We start from the raw sequence: 23,389 nt of genomic DNA on the forward strand, positions 1-23,389 counted from the left end.
CACAAAAATGGTAATCCCGCCAATCCCTAACAAGTGTTGCAGTTTTGAAATAATATTCAGTAGTTAATTCTGAGAGTTGCATTGCTTAATTTTACCAGCGGCATTAGATTAACGAAAAGCATAAACAGTTCCAGGGGAGACTGGGGGCAACAACAATATGTGCTTCCATCTACTTATAAAGGGGGTGATGCAGAGTTTGTTGTAACAAAGCAACAAGCATCATGTCTGGGTTGGTCCCATTTTTGTTCACTACTTAATGGGAAAAGACAGCAATACAATAACTTCAATTCAACATTTATTTAAAAGAGTACCAATACAAGTAGCACAACTTCTCAAAGCACACTGCACAATCATGTGGATGAAGGCCTGTACTGACCTTTCATGAGAAGACCAACATAAAATACGAATCTACCAACACGAATAGGAAATCCAATCTTGTTTTGTGCAGTTGCACTGAAATCAAGCAAAGTGTTTCGCGTAGCGAAGCAAAATGTTGCAATAGCAACAAGTTGAATAGATACCCTTGTTTTAACAGAGGCAAAAAGGAAACAATTACTTGCCGATAAAGGAGGATGAAACAAACGGTGATAGAAAGAAGCATCTAACTTATCTTGATGGAAAACAAAGTAGGATAGTAGCATTTCTAAAACGGTTGCATTGATTCATATTAACAGAGACATTCTCTTAAAACAACAATCGTTAAAAAATGTAATTTACTTTTAACAATGGCATTGCTTCAATTTTCCGGCGGCATTCTTAGATTAACAACAGCAAAATAGTTGTATGGGACATGCCAGCACCATGTGCGTCCACACGTATAAATGGGTGATGCAGAGTATGTAGCCAAGCAGCATATCTGCGCTGGTCCCATATTTGTTCTCTTTGAACCTTTTTCCTATGTGAGGGCAGCAAATCTAGTTCTGCACAAACTACCCGACCCCCCAGTTTCTTTCCCTTTTCAATAAAGAGATCGGTTCCTTACAAATGTGTGTACTGGGTTACCCCCTTTTTCCCTTTTCGACCAACAAAGCGGCTGGATAGCCAGTCTATACTACTTTCCGTCCCTCCTTTCCTTATTGAACCACGTCCTAGATTCATGCTCCACCCCACCGCACCCTTCTTTCCTCTTTGAACCAAGACCTAGATTCGACTACAGATCGAAAAAGAAACACATGCAGCTAGAGCAATGACGGTTTCAAAGAAACTTATACCTTAGGGTCGTCGAGATGTGGCAAGGCGTGCGGCGGGAGGCCGGATCTTCCCACACTACATACGGCAGTGAGGAAGAAGGGGTCAGTGGCCCTCCCGCACAGGCGCAAGGTGAAAGAGAACAGCGCAGCCGGTAGTGGATTGCCTCCCTCGCCGAAGGCGATAGAGTGAACGCTGCACCTCCTCCCCTTCCCGGTGCGACGGGATCCGGACGCCTCCTTCACCAGCTGTGAGGGGGGAGAGAGAGACAAGAGGACAACGCAGTCTTGTTTAGATCTGGTGAAGAGAGGGTGAGAGACTGTGAATATAGCAAACCCTAGCAAAGGAATGCTGAGCCTCCAGCGTGTGTATATATATGTAGTGCGGCGAGAGTGTGGAGAGTGCAAACCCTAGCGAACAAGCGCTGAGGCTCCAGCTTATATATATACTGTAGTACAGACTGAGCTCCGGTGCCTTAACTGCACCTGCTTTTGGCTGCTGTATGACAGGTGGGCCAGCCACATTTTCGGCCCACCTGTCATAAACCCAAAGGCAGGTGCACTAAAGTCAATGAAGTTGCGTCCATATAGTACTCGTGTATATACGACTAACATATAGTGGAGTGGTTTTCTTATTCTCTCCATAACAATCATTTTAAATTGTGTAAGTACGAAACGAAACTCTTTATTTAACATACCAGTGAAGAAAACTAGTACTCCCTCTGTTCCTAAATATTTGTCTTTCTAGAGATTTCAACAAATGACTACATACGGAGCAAAATGAGTGAATCTACACTGTAAAATATGTCTGCATACATCCGCATGTGGTAGTCCATTTCAAACCACTTGAAAGCAAATATTTAGGAACGGAGGGAGTACTTCCGATGAATTAACAATCCACGCGTCCTGGTCGCACTTCCGGTCCTTCACGTGCGGTACACTACCCTCCCCTAAGTGAACAACCACACATGCGCCATTTAAATTATCGGAAACGTGTGGGAGTGTGTACAAATAAAGAATTTTAATTTCAATTATCGGAAAGGTTTGAGAGTATGTACAGTTTGCCCTCTCTAATAATTATGGTTTGTTGTGTTCGGCCTAAACTTGGTCAAACTTTACAAAGTTTGACTTCAGTCAAATCTAATATGCGGAGTAAATAAAAATGGAGGGCCACTACGTCCATCCTGGTTTTTAGTCCACACCATTTTTAATCAAATTTAATAGGTGGACAAATAAAATTACAGGGGAGCTGGAGACAAAGTTGTCAGAAGGCTTATAAATCAATACAAAACTTATGCTCTTAGTACCAACGTCGATCCTTCTTCGAGGAAATATTTGGTTCATAGCCAATTGTGTGATAAAATTGCACCAATGTGAAAGACGACTGCGTCTCCAATGCAACCAAGGTGAACTGATGAAGGATATCATCTTTGTGGGTAACAAGCAAAGAGCACTGATGGAAGACAACTTGTTTTTCATTGAAAATCGATCAGCTTCACTAGCCGACGCAACCACGAGGCACAACCATGAGCATAGATAGGTCATCGTGGTGATGCATCATCCATTCAGCATCAAGTTTGGGTGAGGCACCTATGAAGTTCGACAAATCCTCACTGTGATCTGTTTCTTCTCAGTAATCAAGCTCGAGGAAGGAAGAACCACGTGGCAGAGGACAGTGAGGCGGAACAACAATGGCCATCCAATTTTGTGCAGTTCCACTAAAATTGAGGAATACACGCCCGGGTATGGGGATACGCATCGCTGTTTCCAAAAATGTAAAAAAGGGATATAGCGTTGTTACTTTGTTTTAGAAGATTAACAACGACATCTCAATTGTCAATAAGAATTAATGAAAAGTACATCAACAAACAGAAGCATCATGATTATCTTGATGGGAACTAAACCAGGATATCCGAGAAAAAAAGCATTTCTTCGTTTAACCAGTGATAGTATTAGATTAGCAGCAGCAATAGGAGCATATGGACAATGATCGCACAACCACCATGTACTTTTTGTCGAAATAGCATGTATACCTCCACCGAGGCATAAATCAGGACAACTTTTTGAGTGGCATTTCCTCTATAATAGTAGGTGATGTTGGACCAGCCGACGAACCCTAGCAACTATACATGGGGAGCTGGGGAGTAGTCGCATAGAAGAAAACCCGCATGCAGCGACCTGGGGGCTGGACCAGTACAAGAAGTTATACCTCAGGTGGGCGAGCGGGATCTGCCCACACGACGGCAGTGAACAAGGGCGCGGAGGACCTTCGTCCGCGCCAGCGCCAACTCTGAGAGGACGGTGCGCATCGGCTTCCTCCATCGCCGACGGCGACAACGTCACTGCTGCACCTCCTCACCTCCCGCAGCGGACGGGATTCGGCCGGATCTGTGACCACCGGTGAGGAGAGAGATAGAGTGGACACTGTCATCTTGTTTTGGTATGGAGAGGGTGAGAGAGCGAGACGCGAGAAACTCTATCAAACAAGAGGCTATAATGAAGTAAAAAAATCTCTCCATAGCAGTGATTTTAAATAGAATACGCGCGTTCCCGGAAAAAAGAAACGAAAACTGGCGAACAATTTTTTAACGTACCAAGAAAGAAAACTCGATCAAAAACACGCCCCCGCTTCCAGGTCGCGAGAGTCGTCGCGCACACACACATAGAAATAGACATGCATATCCGTGTTTACGTAAAATTCCATCTCCATCTCCAATCATATTTGTCCAACTGGCACATTATTTACGTTGTTAATTATATACGCAGCAATATTAACGTACATCATCTCTTGTTTGCGGGCATCCGGACCGCTGCCACGGCCGCTCCTGAGCAACCTGAACCCTCTTCATCACCCGTGCGTGCTTCCCGCCCAAAATGGTCAGTGCCGCATTCATGCCCGGCCAGAGCGGACGCGACCTCTCACTGGTGCCGGCATTGAAGCGGCGCGCCAGCCGAGAGAGCGTAGCCCGTGCCGCTTCCTGGTGCACGCGACTGCTCCGCATTCAAAGGTCGCAATAGCCGGTCACAACATGCATGTAAAAAGTTCTTGGGAGTCCGTGCTACAGCTAGCTGTCCTCCCCCAACTCGTCAATCTCTTCCAGTAGTGCTAGTACTCCATGGCGCGATCCAACGACAAGCAGGCGGGAAAGATATCGTATACTCGGTTTGCGGTGAGTGGCATGCCGAGCGACCGTGTGGGGTCGAGCCGTGGAGGAGGGTGAGACACGAACGTGACAGACATGATCTAAACGTTGGTTTTGCTCGATGGCGCGATCCAACGAAACGAAACGTTGGTTTCTCTCCGTTTCCATTTTTTATCCGGAAAAACGGAAACTTTCCACTCCATTTTCATTCCTATTCCAAGGTTGCCCCGTTACAACATTCCATCAAATATAAAGGAAAACTAACACGCATGCTCATGCATCTCAATGATTCACAGATCATAGCCAATATTTACTTCACAACTAAAGACAAAAGTTGTGAGAGCGTGTATGAAAAAACTACTACTGATGGGGTCAATACGACTTAAACCCTAAACCCTAAACAAGATTTAATTTCCTGGCCAGGTAGAACCTGTCGAAGGAAAGACGGCTGGCACCCTCAGATCATACGATGCTTTTGTGCAGTTCCACTAAAATCGAGCTGAGCATCCCTGATGGCAAAGATATTGAAGAAGTGTGATTAGAATAATAGTACTGGCACTAGTTCATGAGACATAAACTCATCACAAGTAGAAGCCGGTAGAAGTAGAGAAAGATCGACATGGAGATGGAGCTACGTGGGGAGCTGCGGCAGTGGAGCAAGCCGGCTCCAAAAGGAAGATGGACTACCTGGGACGTCGGGCTATAGCTAGAAGGGCGGTTGGAACGCGGCATCGGCCCATACCACGGTGACCCCCGATTGGGACGCACCGACTGTGGGTTTTCTCCCACGCCGATGTAGACCGCGTCTACGCAGAACATTGTTCCCTTCCCCCAGCTGCGGGATCAGGCCGGATATGTGACCAGCGGTGTGGCCACCGTCATTCTATGCTTGTGAAGAGAGCAACCCAAGCAAGCAGGCTTGTAGATTAGGCTCCTTCTAGTGTATATATAGTGGTTTTCTTTTTCCCTCCATATCAACCATTTTATATTGCGTACGTGTCATTGAAGAGTGAAATGATGGTTGCTTCTTCCGACTAACTTACTGTGTGATTTGACTGCTCCTTAGTGGCCCCTACATGTACTCCCCCAACGTGTATGCAACAATCACACATACACATGGACGCAAAAACACGCGTGACGCCCTAATGCATGCATGTCCGAGCACACGACGAAACACACACGGTCACGCTCAAGTGCTCAACCTACACGTGCATGCACACACATACTCAACCAGGGTGAGCTAGTGACCGTATAAAGAAAACATGATCCCAGGCGGATACTTGACATGTTCCCCCTCGGCCAGGCCCATCGCAAGGAAAGCGAAAACCTAGATTTGCTTTATCGGGTATCAAACGGGAACTCCTTAGGAACCTTTATTATAAATGGAATATACCGAATTGTGATCAATCAAATATTGCTAAGTCCTGGTATTTACTACCGCTCGGAATTAGATCCCAATTCTTGACTGAAAGGGACACCAAAGGCCTCTGCCCTCCCTCTCTATCTATCCAAGAGATGGAAGGGCAGAGCTTTTCTTTGGTTTTTTCATCTCTCTTTGATCAGGGATTGCTATATGAAAAGAAGTGGAGTTTGAAAAAGGGAACGGAATGCTCAAACCGGAACTGCTAGAGGAACGAATTTTCAATAGCATAACTTGGGCGGAAAATGTATATATTGAGCGCAATGAGCGTATTATGAAGTCCACTGACCGTATTTTTACAAATATACAGTTGAAGACAGTGTATTTATCTCGTTTGAAATTAAGCCATATTAACTGGAGAGGAGGCAGTATGGACTAGCATTACTTTGTTGTGTCCCGTCAACTTGCCGAACGAGGAGAGGGTTGCAGGACGGGAGAAGCTTGCGTGTGGTGGCTCGTAGGACAAGGAGAAACTTTTGACTAATGCAAGCTCTCCCTCGCTCAGGCAGTGGACGTGCAACAGTTAATTCGGTGTCAGATTGCCAGAAGCATACACGATACTAGTACTATTATTGTTTGACTTCCCGAATAGGCGAACAGCCAAGCGCAAAGTTTACTAGTAGTACTAGTACCACTACTATAGTCTATAGAGGTATGTACTATACTAGTACTACGAACCGGATGAAGGAGCGTCTGCACTCTTATTATAATTTTAAAATGTGATAAAGCAATCTTCAACACATTTGGTTCTCTTTGAGGGTTTTCGCATGTGATAATGGAAGTTGATTGCATGGAACACTCGCCACAATTCTCGCTTAATTCTGGCTCATATCCTGTTACAAATAGGAGCGCTCGGTAATATTTCCTTTTTTTGTTATTTAGCATGTAAACAGGTCAGCAAACCTTGCGGCACATTTTTGTGCGAACCGTGCTTGCTGCACTTTGAATGTGGCCTAGAGCTGGCTTGATGAAACACCTCGCTTCCTACTTCTTTTTTTGCGGGGTACCTCGCTTCCTAGTGACCAGTGTCTTGGTTGATCGTCCTAAGAATGCTTATATATGAATAAAGCTCTCTCATTTACCCGCAAAAAAGATTAAGCCATATTAACCGGAAAGGAGGGAGTATGGACTAGCACTACTTTTCGGTGTGTCCCGTCAACTCGCAGAACGAGGAGAAGCTTGCAGGACAAGGTGAAGCTCGCTTACGCCTTTTGACTAATGCAACCTACCCTCGGTGGACATGCATCAGTCCATTCGGTTGTCAGAGGCATACACTATAGTACCCATCATGCGGAGTACCATCATTGTTCGACTTCACAAAGAGGCGAAGAGCCAAGCGCAAGGTTTAGTAGTACGAGTAGTACTACTACTAGAACCGCATGGTGGAGCGTCTGTACTCATATTTTTTTAATCTCTGATAAAGTACACGTTTATTCCGTAGAAGGGCGAAAAACGACAGCCCAACATGTAATGATGATATCGATCAACCAACCATGCTCAAATATATCTTGGCCTCCGTGCGAGCCCGTCTGTGTGTTCTCGCTCCTCGTCTCTCTCAAGGAACGGCGGGTTGGCCATTTGCCGTCAATTGAGATCGGTTTGCTCACACTCTTGTCCCACATGTCAGTGATATGCCCAGACGAGGTGTGTTGACCGACTGGCCATACGCGTACTTGGTTTTGCACCTTCATATACTACTCCTCCCTCCGTCACAGTTTACAGGGCGCGCTTCATTATGATGCATTTCTCTCAATGCATTTCCACCACCAGAGAGACTTTAGACGCGTTTGGTTTAATGCTCAATTAATTAGGGCGTGGTAACCGCAATCAAGTCCACAATTTTCTCTCGATGTACTACTACGGAGTGGAGTAAGTGCATGCATGTGTGTACCCGGGGTGGAAGCACTGCATGCATGTGTGTACGCATTATTTCCTCTAGTAATAGACGCTGTGCTATAACTACCAATGCTATTTTTCAGGCCGATCGCTAGTCGCCTTGGTCCCACAGATTTTTTACTTTTTTCTGAAGCGCGCTCTATAAACAGTGACGGATGGAGTAGTATGAGCGGATTTAAAGAAGAGCGTATTGATGGTTGCTTCTTCCGAGCAACTTACAGTGGGAAAGGTGGGGCTTATGACTTGACTTCTCATTACTCACTATTAATGCGGCGCAACGACCGGGCTGAGTCTTCCATGCGGTTGTGCACCACCCCCTCGGTTCTTAAATACACTCCGGAGTATTTGTCTTTCTAGAGATTTCAACGAGTGACTACTCAAATATTTGTATTTTTAGAGATTCAAATGGATTACTACATATGGATGTATATAGACACATTTTAGAGTGTAGATGTAAAAAGACAAATATTTAGGAACGAAGGAGTATAATTTTATGCATGGCACATGGACCCGGATGATGAAGAGGCTTCTGGCAATGCTATCAAGCTTCCAGCATTTGTTTACATAATTGACGTACTATACAAATAATTTTCCAGCGACATGAAATTGTACAATAGTGTGAGCTTTCAGCTTTTGTTTCGTGTGTCTTGCCATCGATGCTCTTTCAGAAACAATAAAAAACTAACTTCCTTGCTAATGCATCTCAATTATTAGCAGACCAGAGCTAATATTTACATCACAACTGAAGACAAAGTTATGAGAAGGTGTTAAATTAAAATTGATCCATGCTTTCATTGGCAGCAACATCCACCCAGCACTGTCTAAATCAAGAAGGCATGTTGGGAAAAAAAGTAGCTGTCTGGAGCATGCAACATTGCGATCATTTTGTGCAGTTCCACTAAAATAGAGCTGAGCGTCCCTGTTCCAAAGATATTAAGTGTGATTACGATAATAGAGGACTGCTGATGAAACAATAAAAACACAAATAGAAGCCGGTCACCTTTGCAGTCTCTCTTAAGACTAACTAGTTGGAGAAGATTAGGCTCGGAGTTGGATGAGGAGGATAGAGCAAAACAAATCTCCCTTTGTGCAGTCGCACTGAAATGTAGAGACGTTGCCTGTGTGACATTTTAGTACAACTGTACAAAACACTCTTAAGAAAAAAGTGATTTGTGCAGTTCACCAAAAGGTCGCAATAGCAATGAGGTGAAATGGATAGCCCTGTTTGCAAAAAAGAGGTAGAAAGGAAACAATTACTGGCCAATAACAGTTGATGACACATGCGACGACAAAAAAGAACCATATTCCTTGTCCTAAGGGAAGATAACAACACGGTTGTGTTTGTCTAAAACGGTGTGAGGACGAGATTGCAATATGGAAAGTACGCCGGACGAGCTACGTTTTGGGCAAAGGACTATGGAAGATCCACATGCAGCGACGTGGGAATACGGGCAGTGGAGCAAGGCCGGAGGGGATACCTGGAGGTCGTCAGGATGTAACTAGGTGAGCGGCGGCGGGCGGAATCTGCCCATACTTCGGCAGCGAGCAGGTGGCGTAGGCCCTACCGCGCCGGAGCTTGGTCAGAGAGAACAGCGTGTACCGCAGATCGGGACGTGCTGCCTTGGCGCCGTCGAACGGAGAAACGATGCACTTCCTCCCTTTCCCCCGGCGGACGGGATGCGGCCGGATCACTGACCAACGGTGAGAAAGAGAGAGGCCACCGCAACCTTGTGTGAGATACTCTGAAGAGAGACAAACCAGGCAGGCAGGCTCCATTGTATATAGTGGAGCGGACTACCGTTTTCTCCATAAAAATCGTTTTATATTCTGTGTACGTGCCATTGAGCGCTATAACTTTATTTAAAAATAACGCGCCAACGCATCAAGTCGAACTTTGTTTCGTGCACACGTGGTACCACGACCTCCCTAGGTAAACAACCGCTACACGCGTTCAAATTAGCACATGGGCTGCCATTTCATAAAGAAATGAGCTCCACCGTGTACCCACGCAGGTGTGGCTGGGCACGAAGCGTGAGTACGTGCACTGTGCACCTATTCTCTTCTTGTATACGGACACCACCTACGTGGGGTTGTGTGAGAGAGATACAAACCTAGAGAGATATAGTGTGTGGGTTCGTGAGAGTTTTTTTTGGGGGGGGGGGTCAATCAAAAAATGTAACATATGCAATGTGTGTGAAATAGAGTCCTGGATATATCATATATAGAGAGGGGCGATCCACGAGAAGAGAGTGGAGGTATCATCGGCTTGAGGTGTCCATAGAATCGAAGAGAGGGATGATGTGTGTGTGTGTGCGCACGCGATCGATAAAGAGTGCCATCGAATTTGTGTGTGCCCACGTCAAAGATATAGAGTGGCTGGCCTACTAGAAGGTGAGAGGGGACATGTGCAGTTTGTCTCTGTGGCATGGATACCTACTTACAACGCTCGACTATCGGTGTGTGGTGGGGGGAGAGGGAGGCCTAATTAACTATAGAGGTACAATGGCTGGTATATGTGTGGAGGAGGAGAGAGGCCTACCTCATGTATTAAGGAGATCGATCTACCTCATGTATTAAGGGAGATCGATCGGCATCCATGCATATGTGTAGTAGAGGAATAAGGTTGGGAGAGAGACAAAGCTAGAGTGTTGGAGGGGGTGGTAGTGGAGTTGCTTCTGACAAATGGTGGGATAGGCTTGCTAGACAAACGGAGGGCACGCATGCAATATTAATTAGAGAGGATATGGCTGCTTGTCTGTGCACGTGCGTGTGAGAGACGGGTCAGGAGGCATGCACGAATGATGAGGGAGGATGACATGGCTGTGGTAAGCAGACTTAACTACATAGGAAGATCAATCGCCCTTTGTTAGAGAAAGGAGGGACATAACTTGTGAGGTACGTCGATCGATGGGGGGGGGGAACAGTTAAAGCCGATCTAGGTATATGTTGGGAGATCGATCGGTATACATGCATGTGTGTGTTAGAAGCAAATGAGGCACGGGGAGAAGGATAGAGAGAGAGGGATGCATCTAGGAGGTGGTACGAGAGGCATACTATATCGAGGGGGAAGGAGTGTGCGAGTACGAGATCGATGAAAAGAGTGGTGGGAGTGAGGCATGGACGATGATAAGAGAAGAGGGGAAGCTTGTGTTTGTGCTAGGCACACCTGGCTAGAGAGGCATATCGATCGATGTGTGTCGTAAAGAAGGAGCTGGGGGGCCTACACACACCGTGGGTGAACAACCTAAAGTGAAAAGACGAATTTGCACGATGGAGCTAGAGAATGATGAGGGAGGGTGAGAGGGATGCGGGCATGTGCATGCACGAGAGAAAGTTAGCGCTAGCTACAAAGATAAGAGGATTGTGTGGGTGTAAAAGACGAATAGAGATCATACTTCACTATAAAAAGTGAAATCGGATATTTGCAGAATTTATCATAGTGTTTTAAACCGACGCATGTGTGAATATATATAAGGTGATACACATGGTGTGGTTATGAACATGTTATACTACATATAATATATTTTATCTCTACTCTTATAAAAAAACGGAGTTGTTGATGATGGTGTGCCTGCCATCCTGCAATATAGGCCGTCCGATTTATATCTGGCGGATAGGAAGGAAACTATGGCAATTTTGAAAAAATATACCCACACCCCTCTCCATATTTGCAAATTAGGCCCCTTGATCATGTTGATGTTCATGGAACGCATGGGCATCTTGCTAGTACTACGTATAATACATAGAACATTGATTATAATTTGGGCTAATGTGTGGCTTTTGCACCTCAGGTCTAAATACTTGTCATAATGTAGGGGGCGGGGCACTATACTTTGTGTGATAAACACGGTGTACGTATGGAACATGGTTTAGATTATGAATATATAGTTAGTACATCAAATGTACTATTATTTGGAATCAATATCAAGTGTATTCAAAAAATATAATTCAAGTTCATGTAGTACACATAGTTCATATCTATCTCTATAGTAATCATGTGGTGTGTTATTAAGGTAATACACGAGAGATGGTTGAAGTTGGCAACAATCATGATTGTAGATTCTTATTGAAATAGAGAAACGAATTCAAATTTAGTTCGAATTGCAGCGGTAGTATAGACATTTGGAATGCACTAAAATGTTGGTATGAGTAGGTTACATGCATTATACAGCAAGCGAAAAAAATTAATTGGACATAACATGGATTCATACTCCCTCCTTCCATCTATATAGGGCGTAATGAGTTTTTAAAGACCGCCTTTGACTATTGACAAGATTAATAGTACATGACATGCACAATGTGAAAATTATATCATTGAAAGAACCTTTCACTGACGAATTTAACGGTGTGCTTTGTGTAAGCTGCATGTCATATATTATTGCTCTAATATTTGGTAAGAGTTAGCATCGAAAAACGCATTAGGCCCTATATAAATGGAAGGAGGGAGTAGCTTTGAATAGCATTTGTATAGTAAAACGGGGCAAGACTCTCTCTTTGTGTGGTGTGAATAGTTTTATTTTTTTCATTTTCTTTTTGGTTGAGGGAAGTGCGAATTGATTTGGTACGTACAAGTACAATATTACTACACGTTAGGCTTGTCCCTAAAATTCAACCCGCACCTTGTTATATCCCGAAAATTTAGATATTGTGCTCCCAAAACTGGTGCCTTCACAACCCGCGCCTTGCTATCCCGAAATTACAATGCGCGAAAACTCCCTCCAGCTGCCAAATCCCGACACGCGAAATCCCCCTTCTAACCCTGAGCCGAAAGGGCCGCTAGTTCAAATCGGTGGGGGTTACTTTTGTAACACACCCTACATTTTGGACAAGCGCGTCCCTGAGTCATGGTTCACCTCCTCCCATCGCCCCCTTTTCGCCATTCGAAATCCCAGGCCGCCATAACCTCTCCGCTCCAGCCGCGAAACCCCACCCTCCTCCGTCCGCCACCTCGCCGCTGCCCAGCCGGAGCTTCTTCCCCGACGACGTCGTCCACCGCAACAGCTCGACGTCCCTCGTCCACCTCCCCGGATGAGGATCCGTCGTCCATCTCGCCCCGTCCTCCACCTCCAAGGAGCTGCTCCGACGATCGTCTCGTATATCGCGGCTGCTCCATCCCCACAGCACCGCCTTAACCTGCTCCACTGGAACCGCAACATCCTCACCGACTCCTCGGACGAAGCCGAGGCCTACTCGGCGCCACCAAAGAGGTTGTACACTCATCGCATCACACCTTCTCCTTAACTCAACCTCCCAGCGCCGACGGTGCTCCATCCCGCACCCCCATGGAGCGGCTACCTTGAAGCCGGCGCCGCGGGTGACATCTCCACGGCGGCTCTCCCCCAGTGCGAGGCCCCATCGGCGGCGGCGTCCATACCAGTCGGATTTGCCTCTGCTGCTCCGGCTCTCGCTCGGTCGCTCGCGCTGCTGCTGCTGCTCCGGCTCTCACTCGATTGCTCGCTCGCCCAGCTGCTGCTGCTCCGGCTCTCGCTCGCTCGCTCGCGCTGCTGCTGCTGCTCTCCCCATCGCTCGTGCAGCTGCTCTGCTCCGATTTAGCTACACTTCAGTCGACTGGATCGACTTTTGGGTCAGTCGATTTTGAGGGGTTGGGGGGGGGGGCTCGCCGGAGTTAAGGAAGAACCACCCGCAGCGGGGACGGGGGCTCGCCGGAGAGGTACCCCACTATCTATCTTAGGGTTCAGGGTGGGGGCGGGGGGCCTAGAGGGCTGGCCGAGGTGGCGGGGCGGTGGCGGACCGACGGCGGGGAGTTGTTTCGGGGCGGCGAGGCGGCGTTGGGGCCGGCGGTTTGGCCGATGGTGGCTGGCGGCTCAGGGGGTGCAGGTTGAAGATGAACTGGAGGCCCTCCCTAAACTACATGTCAAGGCCTCTCTGCTACCATTGCGTTCAGTTTCGACAGTAACATTCAGATTCCACAGTAAATTTCAGTTTCGACAGTTAAGTTCAGAGTCAACAATTTTTACCTCGTCTGTTGTAGTCAGGTGGTTTTTGATGATGTAAATTTTACATCTATTTTACATCATCTATTGGACTCCAACTCAGGTCCAAATTAATGTTCAAACTGGAGTTCTAAATTAGTTGTGGGGCACATATCGAGGAAGCAATGAATATTATCTCTGTCTAATATCTGGTTCACCTAGGGTATGCCTATGTTGTTCATCTCGGGTGGGAAACAAATAGTAAAGCAATCATCATTTGTCTTTTTATTAAATTAAAGCAATCATCAGCCTGCTATCATTTTTTGGATCCATCCACTGGTTATAGGATCCATGGGCCTTCTACGGGGCGTATCATCATTTCGCCAATCATGGGCCGTACTATTCTTGGACCATAACGGGCCGTTAATAGGCCGTATTTGATAACTCTATGAAAACAGCCCAACGGGTTTTTTTGACATGAAAACGGCCCAACGTATTAACGGTCCACAAACTGGCCGACTGTAACGACGGGCTGAATTTGGCCCACAAGCAGAAAATGACAGTAACGGGCCGTATCTAACCGAATGCTGCAAATGAGCCCAAGAATAAATGGGCCCTGAGAAGGCCGAAAGATAACTTGGGCTGGAAATGGCCCAATGGAATAACGGGCCGTTAATGGATATAAAGTGATACACTGTTCATTACGGGCCAGTTTCACCACTGGCCGTTAATGGGCCAAGAGTTACAAAGGGCCTCATATGGGCCGAAAGAAGTCATGGGCCACACATGGGCCGGAAGTTAAAACGGGCTGGAATCATATTGGACGGCCCAGATGACGCTACTGGGCCTAATTAGGAGAGGTCATAACGGGCCCTGGGTTAGCGGGCTGTAAATGGGCTATATGCGAACAAGCCGTTAACAGGCTTTCCGTGGACCGGGCCGCCACCTTTTGACCAAGTCAAACGGGCCGGCCTTTTCACAGGAATAGGCCTCTGTTGGGCCATGCCATGTGTCGCCGTATCATAGGCGCCATCGGTCCAATGAGTGGATGACATCTGTCCCAACGGTGAGCCGACACGTGTTTCCTCTAGCCAATGATGATTTTACATGTGGAAAATCCCCATTGGTCAGGGCTGTTAACGGGTTATTGGATCCAAAACCGGACCCGATAGCTTAACAGCGTTCCGTTACAATGGATGCCACGTGCCGGTCACCCTTGACGAAAGCACTTCTGTGACACGCGATTTATTGTCATGGAAGTGGACACTTCCGTGATGATAATTTTGGTAATGTCATGGAACACTTCTACGACAGCACAGGTATGACTATCTTGATTCTGTCATAAAATCGTCATGGATGTACATGCATGACAGAAAATGTGACCTACTGTGACAAACACGTATCATCACGGAAGTGTATTTTTTTTGTAGTGATGTCAGACGACGAAGAAGAGGAGCAGGAGGACGAGATCCAGATGCTCGCGCCAGTCCACAACGCCAGGGAGGGCGACAGAGACCTCCCGATTGATGTGGAGGTGCTCCTAGATGTGCCTGACATCGTCAAGCAGGAGGTGGTGGCTGACGCAGAAGAGGAGAAGGTGGCGGCGGCAGCATAGGAGCCGGAGAAGACAAAGAAGAGACCATTTGCAGGGGAGGTGCGCCGCTCGGAGCGCCTAAAGCACATGAAGAACTGAAGATGCTGGACATGCTAAACAAGAGAATGATGAAGTAGTTAGGTATGCTGACTAGAAAAATTTCAGCATATAAGTTACTGATATTTTGGTTAGTTTATGTTAGGTGTGCTCTATATAAGCAGAGCACATAAGTTAATTGTAATGTGGAATGGTTGAACTGCTTCTATATCTGGTTGAACTTTGCTGCAATGCTATCTATATAATTATGTTGTTGTTAGAATGCTCTGTTACAATGCCATCTGGTACTATTTTGCTGCAATTGTTGCTGTAATGTGGTACTATGTTTCCATAGAGTGCCACTTATGATGTGGTCTGTAGCTACAACTTTTCACTTGGCATGCAACAGTTCTGTAGGCCATGCTACTGCTGCTTTGGCATGCATTTCACTTGTTGCAATGCTGCTGCTGCTGCTGTGCTTGCCATGCTGCTGTTGTTGTGCACTACTCTAGATAGCAGCAGTAGTAGATATTCAATTGGCAGTTAACATTTAAATTCATAAAACCTCAGTGCACTGAATTTTTGCTAAATAGACAACTGAATTTTTGTTAACATTTAAATTCAGTTAACTGAAGATTCAGTTAACTGAAGATTCAGTTAACTGAAGATATCTCATTTAAATTCAATTAACTAAAGATTCAGATAACTAAATTTGTAGTTAACTGAAGATAACTCATTTAAATTCAGTTAACTGAAGATTCAGATAACTCAGTTTGTAGTTAACTGAAGATTTCTCATTTAAATTTAGTTAACTGAATCTTCAGATAACTGAACTTCAGTTAACTACAAACTAAGTTAATTGACACTGTAAAAATTGCACTTATCTGGAGACATTCAGATAACTAGTAACACTAGAAGCAGTCATACAGATTTAGTTAACTAAAAGCAGTCATACAAATTCAGTGCATTACATAATACTGGCATTACACCAACAAATTCAGTACAACTAATTAATAGATCTCCTTCAATGAATTACTCAAATTCATCTAAGATCTCCTTCACCCTCCTTATCTTGCTCTTGGTCTCTTCCTTGTGCCTGAACAAATCACCAATCATGTACTCTAGTTTCTTCTTCTCCTTCTTCGGCTCATCCCTGTGTGACACCACTTTGTCCATCTCTTCCTTCATCTTGTCCATCTGTTGCTTCATCTCATCCCTCTCTTTCTCTGCCTTAGCCCTCACAACCTGATGAATGCTAGTGTTAGATTTATCAGACAACTTCTTCTTCTCAAGCTCTTGCTTTAGGTCAGAAAGAGCAAGTCTTGCATTGCCCAACTCAGTAATTGCCTGCTCCTTGTCAGCCACCATCTTAGCAAAATCTAGCTTAAAAAACCTCAGATCTTTTTCCATCTTTTCCTTCTCTCTCACAACCCTAACATTTTCTTCCGCAAGAACCAAATTCTCCCTGATCCTTAGCTTGTTCTCATCATCATACATGCCCCAAACCCTAGCTAAACTCATCTTCAGAGTGGCAGGCCATTCAGGGTCAATCCACTCCACAAAGTTGCATTTAGGTATTTCCTACCAAATAAGAAAGAAAACAACTTTAGATAAATGAAAAAGCTTGGAGCAGTATTGATTCAGTTAAATTCATTTAAATTCAGTTAAGTTCACTTAACTGAATTTAAATCCAGTTAAGTTCAGTTATTTCATTTCAATTCAGTTAAGTTCAGTTATTTCATTTAAATTCAGTTAAGTTCAGTTAGTTCATTTAAATTCAGTTATGTTCACAAACAAGATGCTGTTAACTCAAAAATTCAGTTAAGTTCACAAACTAGATGCTCTTAACTGAAAATGCACTCCTCCACAGTTACATGGCACACTCTTATACAGATCATAGTAAGATGACACATTGCAAGTTTGGATTTAACTGTAGATCTACTAACCTTTTGTGCACAAGCAAGATACCTCCTTCCACTATCAACTGATTCAAAGGACACAAACTTCTCACACACACAATGGTGTTCACATCTAGCTGCAAGATCTGGAGCAAGGCCTCTCCACTCAGAGCAGAAAATGGTGGCAGGAGCAGGAGCCTACAACATTGTGTACAACATATTCTAGTCAGCAAAGAGGCAGGCATCGCATACCTAACTACTGCATCATCTATGCTGAAATTTTGCTACTCAAGAACATACCCCTTCCCCATTTTTGCTCAATCCCTAACTGCCAGAGGCATAGTCAAGAACTAACCTCACTTGTCACAGAGTAGCCGTCGGACGACGAGCTGGATCCTTCACTCCAGGATACCATGGGGCCGAGCTGGAGGGCGGCGTTGAGCTGGAGGCGGCGGCGAGCTGGACGGCGGCGGCGAGCTTGCTGGCGGCTTGGAGAAGCTGCTGCTGGAGCTCAGGGGGGCAGGGGGTAGATGGGGAACGAGTGGAGCTGGAGCTGGAGCTGGAGCTAGACCGGACGCCAACTCAATTCCGACAGATTTAATTCAGGTGTTGTGTACTGCGGGTTGATTAGAGGAAACGGCAGGGGGGTTTCTGCAAAAGTGTGTGCGACGACCGGGCCGTCCACCTGGCTGCCAGTTGTCCAGTTGCCATTGTCCTGGGACTAAAATGTCACATTGACTGCAAGTTAGGGTATGGTGGGGTTGAGTTTTGTAAGTTTGGGATTAAATTGTCACATTCTGGGCAAGTTAGGGTACCTGGAGTGCTTTTACCTCATAATAAATTGCTTCTTTGCTACTCCCTCTGTTCCAAAATAGATGGCTCGACTTTGTACTAACTTTAGTACAAAGTTAGTATAAAGCTGGGTCATCTATTTCATCAATTTTTTTTAAAGCTGGAGCTAGCTGAAAACATTTGAATAAAATGAATTTGATGGCATCGAGCTGATTTTAGAGCAATCCTAACCAATCCCTTAGGGCATCTCCAATAGATTGTATGTTAGTCTTGTTGGTAAAATATCCATATCATCAACCAACAAGCTATCATACAACCATTCCAATAGATTGTATCTAAGCTATCCAATAGATGATGAGAAAATAAATGTGATTGCTTTTTATTTCACCTTGGAGCTTGTGCAAAGGTTGTTGGTTATTTTACATATAACTTTGCCCTCTCTTCACATTTATTACATGCCATATTATCACTATGTCCTAGATGGCAAATTTACAGACACCTATCTTACAACTGTTGGAGATGCCCTTAATCCCATCTCAACGGACGTCGCCTATGTGAGAGGCACTAATTAGCAGACCTACTCTGCTCTCTGAGTCTTGATTGAGCCATTGACCACGAACACACACACGGGACAGGATAAGGCAGAGAAGCTGGTGAGCAGGCGCGAGGGCGGCAGCAATGGAGGAGATCGTGCTTGGACTGTCCAAGACGGTGGTGGAGGGGACGCTGGTCAAGGTGAAGGCCGCGATTGACGAGGAGGCGAAGCTGAAGCTTGCCGTGCAGAGCGACCTGGTGTTCATCACGGGGGAATTCGAGATGATGCAGTCGTTCCTCAACGTCGCCGACGCGGAGCGCATCAAGAACAACGCCGTCAAGACGTGGGTGCGGCAGCTCCGCGACCTGGCCTACGACACCGAAGACTGCATCGAGCTGGTGGTCCACCTGGATCCCAAGCCCAGATGGTGGCGCCGCCTGCTGGTCCTGCCTTGCCTGCCGGCGGTGTCGCTGCCCATGGACGACGCGGCGGCGGAGATAAAGGAGCTCAAGGACCGGGTGGAGTTCGTGAGCCAGAGGAACATGCGCTACAAGCTCATCACCGACTTCGGCGGCGCCAAGTCCGTCGCGCAGCAGCAGCTTGACCGGGCCGCCGGAGCTCTCGACATCGCCGTGGAGGAGGCGGCGAAGAAAGGTCGTAGCTTGGTGGATCTGACCGAGTTGATCCCCAGAATGGAAGACCGCCCTGAGCTCGGCGTGATCTCGGTGTGGGGGACCGGCGGCGACCTTGGGGTGGCGTCCATCGTCAGGAAGGCCTACGACGACCCTGAAATTTGCAAGAACTTCCATAGTCGTGGCTGGGCCAAGTTGACCCACCCTTTCGATCCGCGGAAGATCCTCCGGAGCTTGTTCATTCAGTTCTGCACTAACACTGCTGCTCCACAGAAGCAAGGGGAAACTCTGGATGTAGATTCCCTTCTAAGGATGGAGAAGACGGTGGTGGAAGAAGGGGAGCTGGTCAAGCAGTTTGTGAGTCATGTGAGCACCCACAGGTTCCTCGTTGTCCTCGAAGGCGTGTCAACCATGGCGGAATGGGATGCCCTCCGGATGTACCTGCCAGACATGGGTAACGGGAGCCAGATCATCGTATCCACACAGCATTTTGACATCGCGAGCTTGTGCACCGGGCAGCTGCACAAAGTTTCAGAGTTGAGAAAATTCACACCTGACCACTCTGTTTGTGTCTTTTTCAAGGAAGTATGTAATTAAGCACACCGTGACACTTTATTCACTTGTCATTTATTCATTGTCTGAAGAAATGCAACGCTGGAGGTGTAACTTTTGTTGATTTGTCAGGTTTCCGGAGGTGATGATCCTGGAAATGCAATGTTGGAGGGAGATGACGAAACTGAACTTATTGGGCGCGACACAGAAGAGGACGAGCTTATGGAGCAGATTGATGAGGTTTCCCGTGTGATCTCCGTATGGGGGATTGCTGGTGTAGGAAAATCGGCACTTGTCAGAAGTGCCTACTGCAAGTATCTGCAGGACCGCCCCAACTTCGCCGGGTTAAATCTGACCTACATACACGGGCGCGTGAACGTGCCCCATCCCTTCAATCTGAGGGAGTTCTGCCGCAGCTTGCTCCTGAACTTGTCCTCTGAGCCTGCTAAAACCAAAGAGGACGCCGTCGCTGAACTGGCAAACATGACCAATCCAATTGATGTCTGCCGGAAGCTTCTTAGCGACGATCAACAACAGAAGCAGTGCCTTATTGTTATTGATGACCTGCAGTCCACTGAAGAATGGGACAGAATAAAACAAGCCTTGTCATTTGGTAAAGAATGTTGTATCATAGTTGTTACAAATGATTCAAGTGTTGCCAAATATTGTTCAGGGCAAGATCAGAAACTCATGTCCAACGTCAAAGGTCTTGGTGACGAGCATGCCCTTGACCTCTTCAACATGGTACTCGCTGCTCTAAAATAACCATTCCTGCAAATTCAACTCCTTATTAGAGTCCTATATTTACTTTTTCTGTATACCACAGCACGGATCTTCAGTACACCCAGATGTAGCTATAGAGCATGTTTGGTTCATAGTCATACTCATACCGTGTCTAATTTTGCCACTTTCTTGTATAGCAGCCTGTATCCTCAGCCAGTCTCATACTTTCGCAAAACCGGGGGCAAAGTATTAACTGCCAACTTCTTTGTCGGACTGAGTAAAAATGTATCAAACTTAAGTCATGCTTTTTGGAACACGGCAAAAACAACATGGTATACATACAACCAGTACAGGAACTTATGTGATGGTTAGCAGGATAGTATAGGAATAATGAAGGCATGAATTAGCCAGAAGCGGTGTTTGAATGCTTCAGGGGAAAAATAGTTACATATTTGTAAAGTACCTTCCAAAATTTATAGAAAATAATTCTTCTATGCAGTTGTACATTTCAAAGACCGTGACTAACTATGTCAAGTTTGGCCACTTTTCAACAAAATTCCGGTAGCTAGGGAACCCTCTCTATCCCCCATGACCATTCGGAAAGAAAAACGACCCTAGCTATTTGGAACTCTCCTTATGACTGAATTCTCAAATTATAAACAATGCTCATTGCTCGTAATTAACATATCAAGGTCAGATGCCAAGAAATAAGATTAGGATACCAGCGTTACTCTCTCTGTTCTAAAATAGATTATTCATTCTAAGATGACTTTATCAACGATTCAATGTTGCACGATTTTCACTACACAACTTTGATTGTTATCATTTGGCAAGGCTATGTAACAGAAAAATAGTTTTCATTAAAAAACTAATGATATCATTCTGTGTGATGAGAAGTGTTTTTTTATTAATCAGTGGTCATAGATAGAGAAGTTTAGTTGGACAATTCCTAAAACCACAGTTTATTTTCAGGTATATGACGGCGTGGGTAACCACATCACACGGGATGAGGACATGATCAATCAGTCGAAGCTAATGTTAAACAAATGCGGCGGACTACCCAAGGTGATAGTTGCAATTGGTCGTTTCTTGGCCAAGAGTCTGAATTGGGAGGCCATGAATACTAACTTTATTCACCAGTTGGAAAACAACCCGGAGCTGGCTAGTGTACATAGCATGTTTAGTTGGCTAGACTCCTACTTCCACAATTGTCCTGACGAACTCAAGCCATGCATCTTCTATTTGTCAATCTTCCCTCGACGCCATGGCATTCGTCGAAGGCGTCTGGTGAGGCGGTGGATTGCCGAGGGCTACTCAAGAGACACCGACGGGAATCTCGCGGAAGTGAACGGGGAAAATTACTTCTCCAGGCTCGTCAACCTCAGCATGCTCACAGATGCTGAGCGTGATGTCAACGTGGCTGGGACAGCGACTGGGGCTGGTACTGGGAGGAGAATGGCCATGTGCAACGTCAACGATTTCTTCCGGGAGTACATTGTGTCGCGGCGAATGGAGGAGAACCATGTGTTTGCACTGGAGGGGAGGTGCAGCCAGACCACGCGGCGCACTGGACGGCACCTGGTCATCGACAAAAGCTGGGACGGGGACGAGAGCGTGTTCAACAGGATCGAGTTCTCGCGACTGCGGTCGGTGACGGTGTTCGGACCCTGGAAGCCATTCCTGGCCTCCGACAAGATGAGGGTGCTCCGCGTGCTTGATCTGGAAGGCACTGAGGGTCTGACAGACAACGACATCAAGAACATCGTCAAACGGCTGCCTCGACTAAAGTTCCTCTCCCTGCGAGGATGCAAGCACATCTTTCGGCTGCCAAAATCCCTGGGTCGCCTGAGGCAGCTCCAGACCCTGGATGTGAGGCACACTGCCGTAGCCGGGCTGCCAGCGACCGTCGTGAAGCTACAGAAGCTGCAGTATGTTCGTGCCGGCAACACACCAGAGGAGTATGCCGTCAGCGACAGCACGGAATCTAGCACCTCAGTACCCATCTGTTTCTCATGTGGCCCTGTTGGCAATCACATTGTCGGCGTTGAGGTGCCTCGCGGGGTCGAGAATCTGACCAACCTGCACACACTGGGCGTCATCAAAGCCACTGTGGCAGGACTCAAGGAGCTCAAGAAGCTTACCCAGCTGCGCAAGCTCGGCGTGTCTGGCATAAACCGGAGGAACCACAAAGAGCTCTGCGCCGTCATCTCGGGCCACGGCCATCTGGAATCTCTGTCGATATGGTTTGACAAGGACACCGAGAGGATTGCTGACCCTTGTTCGCCGAGCAATGATGACTTCAAGCCTCCAGAGAAGCTACGGAGGCTCAAACTCCATGGGCACACTGACAACCTGCCAGCATGGGTTAGCACTCTCAAAATATTTGTCACTCAAGATCAATGACCTAGCTCTTCTGCGTCCACGAAGAAGTCTCACTATGCTGCATTAGGTATTAAGTTCTCTTTTGTTGGCTTTCTAGCGACTGCCTATATGTGTTCCTAAACTTGAATGTATTTGGTGTTAGTAGGTTTTTGCCCTGTAGAGTGCTTCGACATCAATTGCACTCACAGCGGTTTCCTGCCAGTGCCTCAACTCAGAGCTCTCTTTTCGATCTTCTTTTGCTGCTTTGTAAGAACTGATTGTTTTTGTTGGTTGAAAGAAAAAATGGGTAGAAGTGTTAAGTAGTCTACATGGTTGCTGGTCAAGATCCATGATCTAGTTCATCTGCATAAATTAAGCGGTTCCTATATGGAAACCTGTTCTGAAGGTTTGCATGTTTGCTGGAGAAAGAAAAACTAGCTTGCGGGAGAAAGTCGATCATCAGAAAACTGAAGAATTCTGTTCTGAAGGTCAATATCTTTTTGAGTTAAAAATCCTGTTATTTTTTGCCGAAGCTCGAGATCAGCCGCATCTTCGTTTCTTCTCTTGCTAGTTCATCCATGATCTCTTGTTATATTAAAAATAAAAATCAAAACCATTAACTTTGTTGAATGTTTCTCCAGCCCCGCGTAAACTATATACACATTGCATGAACTATACACAAAAAAC

At 46.1% G+C, this 23,389-nt stretch overlaps 1 protein-coding gene across 2 annotated transcripts; it reads left to right on the forward strand.

Moving 5' to 3' along the window:
- The first annotated feature begins 18,475 nt into the window (after window positions 1-18,475).
- Window positions 18,476-23,032, forward strand: LOC123180172 (disease resistance protein Pik-2). Of its 2 annotated transcripts, XM_044592140.1 has the most exons (4): window positions 18,476-19,651; window positions 19,751-20,362; window positions 21,314-22,790; window positions 22,869-23,032. In XM_044592140.1, the coding sequence occupies exons 1-3, from the start codon at window positions 18,578-18,580 to the stop codon at window positions 22,742-22,744; spliced, it is 3,117 nt and encodes a 1,038-aa protein (XP_044448075.1). In that variant the 5' UTR covers window positions 18,476-18,577; the 3' UTR covers window positions 22,745-22,790; window positions 22,869-23,032. The 2 variants fall into 2 exon arrangements, with proteins under 2 accessions (XP_044448075.1, XP_044448074.1); XM_044592139.1 differs by having other exon boundaries at window positions 21,314-23,032.
- The last annotated feature ends 357 nt before the right edge of the window (window positions 23,033-23,389 follow it).

Source organism: Triticum aestivum, chromosome 1D (genome assembly GCF_018294505.1).
Source record: "Triticum aestivum cultivar Chinese Spring chromosome 1D, IWGSC CS RefSeq v2.1, whole genome shotgun sequence".
NCBI classification, from domain to species: Eukaryota; Viridiplantae; Streptophyta; class Magnoliopsida; order Poales; family Poaceae; genus Triticum; species Triticum aestivum.